The 12,397-nt window shown below is 50.8% G+C and overlaps 1 protein-coding gene across 1 annotated transcript in view; it reads right to left on the bottom strand.

Annotated features, from left to right (window-relative positions):
- The window catches only part of LOC135814850 (spermine synthase-like), an 18,858-nt gene extending 6,461 nt beyond the window's left edge, over nucleotides 1-12,397 (bottom strand). The window contains exons 1-10 of the mRNA XM_065328038.1: nucleotides 12,112-12,397; nucleotides 11,624-11,711; nucleotides 8,061-8,125; nucleotides 7,637-7,729; nucleotides 7,165-7,256; nucleotides 6,438-6,524; nucleotides 6,070-6,137; nucleotides 5,217-5,306; nucleotides 4,811-4,922; nucleotides 4,241-4,320 (exon numbers count right to left, since the gene is read on the bottom strand). Of these exons, the coding sequence (XP_065184110.1) occupies nucleotides 4,241-4,320; nucleotides 4,811-4,922; nucleotides 5,217-5,306; nucleotides 6,070-6,137; nucleotides 6,438-6,524; nucleotides 7,165-7,256; nucleotides 7,637-7,729; nucleotides 8,061-8,125; nucleotides 11,624-11,711; nucleotides 12,112-12,296 (960 nt within the window). The 5' untranslated portion in view covers nucleotides 12,297-12,397. The remainder of the gene's footprint in view (nucleotides 1-4,240; nucleotides 4,321-4,810; nucleotides 4,923-5,216; nucleotides 5,307-6,069; nucleotides 6,138-6,437; nucleotides 6,525-7,164; nucleotides 7,257-7,636; nucleotides 7,730-8,060; nucleotides 8,126-11,623; nucleotides 11,712-12,111) is intronic.

The following is a 12,397-nucleotide window of genomic DNA, read 5'->3' as shown; positions in this document are numbered from 1 at the left end:
ACAGGCCAACGAAGACGCACTCAGTCACGCATACCGGATGATTGATTGCCTGCAGCAAAGTTTACAACAGTCCGCTGACGAAAGTCATGAGAAGGATCTTGTCGTGCAACACCTTCAGTCTGAATTGCGGCGAACACGTCGCGAGCTAGACCTCCACAAGAGCACAGTTCAAGCTGAGAACAGCGACTTGTATGATTGCAACACCGAACTGCGGGCTGAACTCGACAAGATGAAGCGCGTATCGGAGCAGCGCAAGGTAGAGTTCGAGGCGATGGCCTGCCAGAGACAGCGGTCACGTGAAGAACTCCAGGAGATCAAGGAGCAGGCTGCGCGCGCGGAGGGTGACAAGGATCACCTACGTGAACTCCTGAGTGAAGCCAGGCAATCTGCGGAGCAGCAGCAAAGGACAGCTGACCAGTGGCGCCAGCTGTTCCTAGAGGAATGCGCAGCGCGAGGTAGCCCTGCAGACCGGGCAGTCAAACAGAGACGTGATACCGTGACTGACACGAGTAGGGCTCCTGGTAACGATGCTCGATTCCACGCCGTCCACGAGTACGAGCCTCGACCTGCAGAACTCCGAGGAGCGAAGTCTGTGGACAAGCCACCGTCATACCACCGCCGGACCCCAGCTGAGCACCACCAACCCGTCCCGAAAGATACTGAGGATGTGGAGTCCCTTGGCGACAAGGCTGAGCCGACACAACACCTGCCGCCCGCAGCACGCGCTAGGGACCAGCCAATCGCAGATGAAGAGCACACCCCGGCCCAGGCCGCCCAGACTTCAGTGGTGACAGCTGTCAGTCAGCTCGCGGAAGCCTTGGCCGGACACCTGACGACAGCCACGCAGAGACATGGCTCCCAAGATACTGGCAGCGACCTTCACAAGATAGTCGCCCGACAGTCCACCGCAAAGGACCTCCCAGAGTTTAACGGCGACCCGGCGTCCTGGCCGATGTTCCGCCATATGTTCACGTCATCGACGAGCGAATGCAAATTCTCCAATGCGGAGAATATGGCCAGGCTACAGAAAGCCCTCAAAGGGAAGGCTAAGGACACCGTCAAAGCCATGCTCATTGTACCTGATAACGTCGATCGTGTCATGCAGACTCTGGAAATGCGGTTCGGGCAGCCAGAGCAGGTGATACAGACCATAATTGATGGCGTCAAGAAACTGAAGCCAGCTGGAGAAGAGGACTTTGAGGCCCTCATCGACACGGCAAATGCGGTCGGCAACCTCGTCGCAACAATGCAGCTCATGAACGATACCGGACATCTCACAAATCCCACCCTGCGGCAGGAAGTGATCATGAAACTTCCCAACAGCCTGAAGCGGCAATGGGGGGGAGTTCGTCCATACCCAACAGACCGGAGTGACCCTGGCAACACTCTCCGAATGGCTATCACAACGAGCGGACGCTATCAGCCACATCAGAAGACTCACCGCCACTGACAGAGCTGAAAAGCCGCCATCTGGCAAGCGATCAGGCGGCCTCCGTGGGAACACCTTCACCGCACGAGAAGAACAATGTGGTTTCTGCAAGAAAGCCGGGCACTCCGCTGCCAACTGCAACACCTTGAAGAAGGCCCTAGTCAAGGACAGGTGGAAGTGGATCAAGAATGAGAACCGCTGCTTCGTCTGTTTTGGCTGTGGACACCAAGTCAGGGACTGCCCGAAGAAAGCACGGTGCGGACGTGACGGGTGCGAAAGGCTACACCACCGACTCCTCCATCTGCCGCAACCGATCACGCAGGAGAGGACGGGGGACCAGCCAGCGCCGTGCAACGCAACTCGACGACCTAACAGTGGGAGGGTGATGCTGCGCACAGTACCCATCAACGTCACAGGCACGAAGGGGATGGTCCACACGTTCACTCTGCTCGACGAAGCATCTACAGTCACGTTGCTTGACGCTAGCCTAGCCAAGGGGACGCACTGCCCGCTGACACTGACCTGGACGGACGACACCAGCCAGACTGACAACAACTCCAGGAAGGTGGAGGTTTCGGTGTTCGGAAGCGGGCAGGAGTTCTACCTGAATGATGTACGAACCGTTACACTGGATCTACCCAAGCAAGACCTCGACGTCAACAGCACCTGCCAGCACTGGAAACACCTCCGAGACGCTGATCTGACAGTGGAGGATATGCAGAAGCCCAGAGTGCTCATCGGGCAGGACAATTGTGACCTGATCATGCCCCGAGAGTGGGTCGAGGGACCGCCCGGATCGCCGGTAGCCAAGCGGTGCAAGCTAGGCTGGGCAATCCACGGCAGAGTCGATGACCTCAGCACCGAAAACGCCCACAGCAGCCTGTCAGCGCAAATCAAAGATGGCTGCTTCGATGACGACCTACATCTGCTCGTCAAGTCTTTCTTCACCACAGGCTCGTTTGGTGTCAAGGTCACCAGCACTAAGATCCGGTCCCGACAGGAAGCGCGAGCTGAGAGGATCATGGAATCGACCACCAGACGAGTCGGAGACCGCTGGGAAACCGGACTCCTGTGGAGAGAAAGTGGCATACTCCTACCAGAGAGCAAGTCCATGGCCCTCCGGCGGCTGTTCTCCATCAAGCGAAAGATGGACAGGGATCAAGTCTTCGCTGACGCGTACTGCAGTAAGATCGAACAGTACCTGGCTGCCGGTTATGCCTTCAAGCTGACACCAGAAGAGGAGACAGCATTCCACGAGCGCAAGTGGTACCAGCCGCACTTTGGTGTCACGAACCCGAACAAACCAGGGAAGCTGCGACTAGTCTTCGACGCGGCAGCCTCAAGCAACGGCATGACCCTAAACGACGCCCTGGTTCCAGGTCCGGATCTGCTGAATTCTCTCACCGGCGTTCTATTCAAGTTCAGGGAGCACCGTATTGCCTTCGGCGGCGATATACAGCAGATGTTCCACCAGGTTCAGATTCGGGAAGGAGATCAACCATCCCAACGCTTCCTTTGGCGAGGCATGAAACGTGACAGAGAGCGGGACGCGTACCAACTGAAGGCGATGACGTTCGGAGCGGTATGCTCGCCTGCCTCAGCCCAGTTCGTGATGCGGAGGAATGCTGAGGAGTTCAGGGACAACCACGAAGAAGCTGTCTACGCAATCAACCATCAAGCACCTGGCGAATTTGATGAGGCTGAGCTGTGCATGAGGAAGCAGTGGCGGATTGTGCAAGTGCTAGCCGATCACTTCTGGAGGAGGTGGCTGCGTGAATACCTGCCGACGTTGACGAAGAGGACGAAGTGGCATCAGCGACAACAGAAAGAAGTCAAGGTCAATGACATAGTCGTGATTGCCGACAGAGACCTACCCAGAGGCAGCTGGCCGAAAGGTACCATTACGGCCGTCTATCCCGGCGCCGATGGACATGTCAGAGTGGCCGACGACAAGACAGCGTCCGGGACATACCGCAGGCCGGTGTCAAAGATCTGTGTGCTGGACGTTCTGAATGAGGGTGACGCTTGAAGACGTCACCGGGGGGAGGATGTTGGTACGACCAAGTCACCCCGCAGATCTCCACTAGTAACTTGCTCAGTTAGACCAAGACATGAATAACTAAAGTAGTAGAAGGAGTACATAACCTTGGGTAGTAGTAAACCTAGGTGCTGTTGTGCACATGTCTGTACTGTTCCCCGGCCCTCAGTTACCTCAGCCTGCTCATGACTACTGTGTGTTGTGTCCTGTTGATGTCCCTATTCATAACTGCTGCATTGCCTTTCATACTACGCCCGCTGGTTTGAAGTGTTGTGCACAGTTGCATGACCTGTAGCTTCTTACTCATATTACAATAGACTAGAGATTCCATCTGCTGTGTGCTAGTGCCAGCTCCATCTGCTTAGCCATTGATATCATGCTCGATCTCACCTTTTCCCATGGTAGCTACGTAGACGTAGACGTAAGACGTAGATCCACGCACGTTCATTAGATGACCATCATCTGCAACTAGGTAGTACTGCTTCGCACAATCCGAGTGGTGGTTGTGGCTTTCTTTCTCTTTGGCTGTTTCTGTTACTACCAGGTAGTAGCTAGCCTTTTTGAAGTATTGCAATCAGTTTGCAATGGGTACAGTCTTCTCCTAGTGATAATATTCTATAAACCTCAGACTCTGTGTTGTGAGTGAGAATACCGGCGCAAACAGTGTTACTAGAGAATACATCCAGGGCTGTTGAGCAGTAATGCAATACTGGAAACATCAGTACAGTGTAGCGCTACTATACTGGTGACACAGCTAAACGTAGTGCACTGACCTGTGTGTAGTACACACCATCAGGCTTCAATGCTTGGAAGGACAAGTCCAAGATGAGGCGCATGAAATCCCAGAAGTCACCTGTGCACGGAACGACGCAACAAGAGAAGACATGGAACCGAACCATATACGGTAAGTCTCCTATCGTTGCAAACACACAAGACCATGTACAACATTCCCTTCCCTGACCTGGGCTGTACAACCTTGCTGAGGCAGCCCCTGAGCCATCACAGCACTACAGAAGAATATGTGCAGTGTACACAAACAAGATATGAGAGGCTGTTTCCGCTGTCCCTTCAAATCCCATGTACCAAGCGAAAGTCACGCAGCATCAGTGTGTGTGTGTGCATGTGCGTGCATGCGCATGTGTGTGCATGTGTGTGTGTGCACAAGCAGAAGAACACATGCATGCCTATGTCACAAAGTATGTGCTGTGCTCCTTGTGAACAAGCTGAACAAGTGCCAACACGCTGTTTGAAGGCATGCCTGTAATGTCAAGACTGAGAATAGGAAGTACCACAGCTACCACTACATAGAGCCAAACAGTTCCGCTCATTGTTTTGCCCCCTACCATTGGGTGACGTGGAAATGGGTATAGCCGTTAAATCATTGATTACAAAGTCAAAATGGTTGCCGCTTTCAATGTGCTGCTTCAGCGCTGGAATACAATCTTCTACGCGCACCTGGACACCAACACAACAATAACGAGCCATATGCAGTTCTTTTAAAACGACGACATTCTTCTAAATGAAAACACTAAAACCAGTTAATACTATGTCTGTGTGGACATGAACACTTGCAGTGCGGTGATCAGAAAAAGAATCCAAAGAGGCGAGAGCAATACAACAGTTCTGAATAATGAAGGATACGCGTAACCACTGCAATCCAAACCCTGCGTTCGCCGACGGCCACAGAAAGCTGCATCACCCGTTTGTGCACACTCAAAACACAGCACCACACGCCGTGTATTAACATACCTTGTAGTTGCTGCCCTCTAGCGAGTCCATGGCAGTACCACAGATGCCACGCAGGTGCTTGATAGCACCATCGATTACTACCTGATCGATGTAAACACCGCTGGTCAAGTCAGTAACGTGAAAGTACACAATACGATTTGCCAAGCCTCAACAGAAAGTAGCGTAACGACAGCGCAACGTGAACACCATTCCTGCGGAGCAGCTGCACTCCTGCAATCAGCTGAAAGCCTACTGCAGAGATGATGTATGCCGTGCATGTTGTACTGCAAGCTGTACATGCACTATCCCAACGTGCGTCGCTAACATGGAGAATTTTTCACTTCAATATCCAGTTTACGAGGACTAATGTTGGCCGAATGTAGTAAACTCACTATGCCTAAGAACGAGACCAGAACACCAGAAGACCCGCAGTTTGGGTAGGACCAAAGGCTGCGGTTCCAGAGGCAATCACACTGAATGCTCATGCAAACAAAGAAACCACACATAGGAAAAAGGCTGCCTCGGTCAACCCTGAACATTTCCCTACATCTTCTCGAACCATTCCCATCAGTAGATACATGGGAGTGAAGTACAGCAAGTCAAAACCAAGCATTATTATACAATTTAAAAAATTATCGTTTCCCAAATCCTTGGTACATTTGTACAGTTCCGACCCAAAGTGCAAAGCTGGCGCCCTGGACCAGTTCCGATTACATCATTGTATGTGTACATGTGTACGCTCAGCCGCATTCATTCCATTTCGAGGGCGTCAAGGGCCGTGGAAGTTGAGGGCGCCAGCTTTGCACGTTGGGTCGGATTTCAGTGAGCGCAACTGTACATATGTACATGTACTGGTGAACTATGAAGAGGATATCTCGACCATTTCTACGTAGGCTGGCTCGTATTTCAACAGCTGATTGAGAATTCCACCATCGCCACCACCTGGATTACACATGAAGAACAAACAAGGCAGCATTCCCTGATGAAGACCCAAGGGCGAACATTAGGAGACAATCATATTTACGATGGCAGTGTAAGACTGTGGTGGTGAAGGAGATTGAGACATGATTGATTGGTTGCAGTGGAGCCGCCGCATATTGAAGAAGACAGCAGTAGCCTCTAGCAAAGTTCTACGGAGCAAAGCCAGCAGGAAACAGCACAGACAGTTATTTCAAGCATACGCAGCAAAGCCAGCCGCAGCACACACCAAAGACAGAAGCAGCATTTGAGCAGTTCACCTACCGAGAATCAGGACCCGTTTTCCTTTGTAGGACTCGACACCTTCGCCGATGATGGCCTGGGTGTAGGCCAAGTCGGACTCAGCCAAGTCTACGCACAAAAGCACATTTCGCATTAACAACAAGCTGTCAAGTGATGTAGCACAAACATGATCAAGCTGGGCTATTGTGTACATAGGCGCATTGTCCCTGTTATCTTAGTTAGTGGCGGGTCATACTTCTCGATCAAGAATACATGCACATTTATGTGCTGCAGTAAGATAAGCCAGGGGGGGGGGGGGGGGGGGGACGAGAGAACCACTCAAAGACATGAAACATAACTATGATGCAGTAAGTGCTTACTCGACCACAGCAACATAACATGCAAATGGGCAGCTGGAATAAGCTTGAGCACACCTAGAGATGCAGCTGTCCTCATCTATGCATATACAGTACAACTTGGGTGCTCATACATGCACATACACACACACGCAAAAGGTAAACACAGTGACACACACACACACGTGTGCACCTGCACATACATACACATGCGCACCTTCACACACACACACACACACACACACACACACACGTGCACACCCACGTGCACACGCAGACACACACACACACACACACACACAAACACACATACACGTGCACACCCAGGCGCAGACACACACACACACATGCACGCGCGCACACACGCGCGCACGCACACACACACACACACACACACTTTATCAGTCCCTTACTCATATCACCATCAAGTACAAGACAGTTGCCATACTGGCCAGACTTGTAGATTTTTACATTCTGGAACGCAGAGTCTTGCTCAAATACCAGCCTAAACAGAACCAAAATGAAACACCACACAGACACACCCACATAGACACACAGACCCACACAGAAAACAGACAGACACACGAACACACACACACACACACACACACAACACACACACCCATGTCCATGAATGTACAAACACAATACAGCTGTTCGGCTATCATCGCCTCTGGCGATGGGCGTGAAATGGTTAATTAAATGGTGGGTGGGGGGAGTGCTGTGCTGACGCCATTACACCGACACTTTCTGCCCTGCACGTACCGAAGCCATTGTGCATGGCTAATGGCCCATTCTGCATAGCACGCACTAAGAGATGAGAACATACCGCGAGGCTGTGCAATCACAAGCATCCACTGACACGCCCTAACTGCCACCACTTACTCCGAATAGTCGTATTCAATCCAGCGCTTATCGACTGTGGGCATGTATGCACCATCACTGGCCCCACCGTCACCGTGACGAATCACAGGGAATCTGCACAATCACAGTATGCATACAAACAAAACAGGTACAACATCATGTGTGGCAGATAGACATTGATTAATCTCACGCAGTTATTTTTCCAAACACAGTATCCGGACATTGTGAACAAAGAAAGTTCAACGAATGTCAAAAATTCCGTGACAGCACACATTCTAACCACGTGTGACCGGGAAACGTGATGGTGATGATACAGTGTACATTCACTCAACAACAACTGGTTTTGCCACATAACAGGGAAGATCCCGTCGTCAATACCCGCACAGGGTCGATTCCATGTACTGTGCAGGCAGCCCACCACATGTTTGGTGACAAGGACGCTTACCGACTTCTGTTGAACTGTGTGCAGCTCAGAGTTTGACCAAGTTCCTCTGCCAGTGCATCTAAAGCCTGGAGGACAAGACGCACCAACACCATACCAACACATCAGAACGTGTTGAATTCACAGCAGTACAAATCTACAATCACGTGTAAGATCACAGGCATGTTCCAGACGTGTCAGCCTCGCTCTGCACGTCAAGGATGTACAAGTACATAGCCAGCTAGCAGAAACAACGCTGAATAGATACCTAACACTACTGGTGCCAGGTACAGCAGCACATCTCTTGCATTGTCAATTGACTGTGGTGCTGTCATACATGTATTCGTTAGGCTCTACATGTATTTCTCTTGCCAAACTGTTCAGCATGCTATTGTCACGTCCCTGGAAGTGAAACTGCTGCCTGATAGTCCTGTGACAGCAGGATCTACGTAGTGAGCAGCTCTGCGCTGAGCTGTCACGTCCTTTTTTGATACAGCGTGGTTTGGCCAGTGTCTTGTCCCACGTGCTTAGCGTGTAAGTTGAGCGACACGCGCTTTCCCACGTAGGTGCCATCCCTTCTTGGCATGGCACATCATGTGACCCAATGCCGGAATCTTGTCAGGTAGGTTCTCGCATTGTACGTTTCCTGGAACTGTTTCACTTCCTGGAAATGTGACTCCAGGCTTTGTGCAAAACCACGTCACTACGACGTTCTACAGGTCTCCACGATGCCTCGGCGCTTCGTGCAAAGAGTCAAGACTAACATGACAAGAGCTAAGTGCAAGAGAGGAGACGTGTGCGAGAACCAAAACCGTCACCGCGCAAGAGGTCAGAGTATCACGCAAGCAAGACCAAGAATGCTGCAGAACTTACCCATAAGAAGCCGCTGAACAATGGCACGTTGGGTGAGCGGTCTCCCCAACGTGACCCTCATATATGCACATTTTACGCATGGCGTATGTGAGCGGGCTCCTCACGTCCCTTTTGGTCTTTCTTCTCTCCGTGTCTTTCTTTCTCTTTCTTCTCGAATGATTACCGTGCGTGTATTCTGCTTTCCTGCTGACTGGCGGCGCATATTCCGGTTTTACCTGTTCTACTATTTCCTGGAATTACCTTGCACCATTGTAAGCAATAATCACGCCATATCTCTAAAATACCCTATAAAAGAAGCTCTCAATCTCTCTTTTACTTCAGTCGAGACTCGGTCTCAGCTCTCAGTCTTGGTTTTACTTTGAGCTTGGATTTGAATTACTACTGTAAAACCCATATATATAACGAAGTGCTAACTCTAACGAGTTAACGAGGAGCAATCTGTCGTTAAAATATAAATCGTTATACAGAAATCGATACATATACTGTCCTATTGAGCGTTGAGGATGAGACAGAATCGTTACCTTTGGCACACGTAAACCAGTCAATTGTGGGAAATCGTTATATATGCGCCTGGTTAGAATAATGGCGTTTACAGTACTCACAACGTGAAAACTAACAGCCTTTGTCTGTTGATCGTGTGGGGTTGAACTTGGACCAAGCCAGCTATACTGGTTGGCCCCTGGGTTGTGCTAGGTTCGTCGTGAGACGACACGTCTATTTGTTCGCCGCTTGCAGTGTTTTCTGGGTCCGGTCACTGAGCGCAGGGATGCGACATTATCACCAGTGGGAACTTGTCACCTACCAAGCATAGTCGAAAAACGTGACAACGTGCCTACATGTACTTGCAAGTCGGCTGCGCTCAGCAGAAAGCTGATCTGCATGTGAACAAATACTACAGTCGTGCTCAATGAAATCTAATCTCGTGACTACAAACAAAATTAATCATAGGTTTGATAGTGCAAGGCGCTAGTGCATGGCCCAGCGTCTGCAGGTCTCAGGCTGCACATTGCCCAGTGCTAGATGACTCATACAACTGGATTTCACTGAGCAGCAGTGTACTACTGTTGTGGACTTTGAAATCCGGTAGAATGACCGGGGCCGGCGCCGTTAGTACACACACACACACACACGCACGCACACACGCACACACACACACACGCACACACACACACACGCACACACACACGTACACACGCACACGCACACACACACACGCACGCACACACACACACGCACGCACACACACGCACACACACGCGCACACACGCACACACACGCACACACACACACACGCACACACACACGCACACACACACACGCACACACACACACGCACACACACGCACACGCACGCACACACGCACACACACACACACACACACACGCACACACACACACACACACACACACGCACACACGCACACACACACACACACACACACACACACGCGCGCGCGCGCGCGCACACACGCACGCACACACACACACACGCACACACACACACACACGCACACACACACACACACACACACACACACACACGCATACACACACACACACACACACACACACACACACATACACACACACACATACACCCACACGCACACACGCACACGCACACGCACACACACACACACACACACACACACACACACGCACACACTTGTACTTGTTGCACACTGCCAAAACTGGTCACGTGGGTCTCCCCGGGAGAGGGGAGAGAGACTCAAAAGGAATCTTGGAAAGATGACTCAATTGGCTATTGAACCGCCCAACGGCCGACACCCCCTGAAATCCCCAAAACTCTGGGTGGACTTGAAAATGATCCCACTTATGGGCTCACCACACCTCAGTAAGTGGGTGAGGACAAGGTGCAGAAAAAGGATTGACGGCATCAGGGTATCCGTCCTGGGATCCAACTGCAGTTACCCCTGCCCCTAGTGAAGGTAATACGTGCTACTAGTGTGGGTGGCTAAATCAGAGTGGATCTGATATTAGCTTCACTAGCACCATTGATTACACAAGAGTTAATCTAGCCAGAAGCAGTCCATGGTTAACAGGTATGTATACTTCAAATAGAAAGTATATGAACCCTGGAACCAACAAAGGTGGCAGGTACAACATTACACCTTCAAGTAGCCGAGACAGTTGGCAACAGACTCAACACAATCAGGCATAAGTGTACCCACCAACCGAACTAGCTGACGCACACACACACACACACACACACACACACACACACACACACACACTGTAGTTAACGTACACACTGCAAACATGGATCAGCAGTTTAGCACGCAACAGAGTCACATGACAGTGTACCGTATGCGTACCCACGGCGGCAAGGCCAGCGCCCTGTGACCGCTTGACTTCCCATCGGATTTCAATGTCCACAACAGCAGTGCTAACAGCTAACGGTGAAGTTCACTGCTGCTCAATGAAATTCAATCGCGCTAGTCAAGTGCGCACCGGGCGCTGTGCAGCCCTAGCTAGACCTGCAAACACTGGGATTTTCACTCGTGCAGGGCGCAAAGCAGACTCACTCGTGCAGGGCGCAAAGCAGACTCACTCGTGCAGGGCGCAAAGCAGACTCACTCGTGCAGGGCGCAAAGCAGACTCACTCGTGCAGGGCGCAAAGCAGACTGACTCGAGCGGATTTCATCGAGCAGTACTGTGCCTAGAGGTGATGACAACAATCCCATTTCACTTACCTTCTCCAATTCAGCCTGTGGAGGATAGACAATGTCAACGTGTAGAGTGCACTTGCCATCAGCCACGTTTGAGCGGAGTGTCGCATGGCTACAAATATACACATGCACGTACACACACACATACAAAGATGCACACACATGCATGCGTGCACACACACACACACACACACACGAAGATGCACACAGCACGCATGCACACATACGTACACATACATACACACACACGGACGCACGTACACACACACGCACACACGCATACATGGAATGTGCAGAACCATCGCACAGTATGTGTACAAGTGATTTACTAACTTACTAAGTAATTCAAAAGTAATTACAGTACATGTACATGTAAGTTACATGTATGTGTATGTGTACGTGTATCATCACTACTTTGTCTATCTATCCCAAGGCTGGTTGGCTCTAGCACTAGACCACTGAAACTGGCAAACGATTTCGAATGGACCCGCCACACGGGTGATGGAACTAACCTCTGCTGCTGTGCGTTGATCACAAACGACACTCTTCCATTGCTAAATTCACTGTCTGTCTGAGTCACTGATCCATCACCCAGCAGAGCTCCCACCCTCTCAGCTATCGTCTTCCATACGCTCTGGTCTTGCAAAACGCTTGACGTTCCACATCTGAAGTTCATCAACTTCTGTCGCAAAGCCATACTTGCCGAAGAAACGGAAGAAATAGTAAGAAACTGCTACAGCAGGTATCTATCAACCACCATCTACAATTCCATTTTCATAATTATCGGTATTGAACCAA

The sequence above is a fragment of the Sycon ciliatum genome, chromosome 4 (genome assembly GCF_964019385.1).
Source record: "Sycon ciliatum chromosome 4, ocSycCili1.1, whole genome shotgun sequence".
NCBI classification, from domain to species: Eukaryota; Metazoa; Porifera; class Calcarea; order Leucosolenida; family Sycettidae; genus Sycon; species Sycon ciliatum.
The sequence above is the reverse complement of the archived record's forward strand: the minus strand, read 5'-3'. Positions and strand labels throughout refer to the sequence as shown.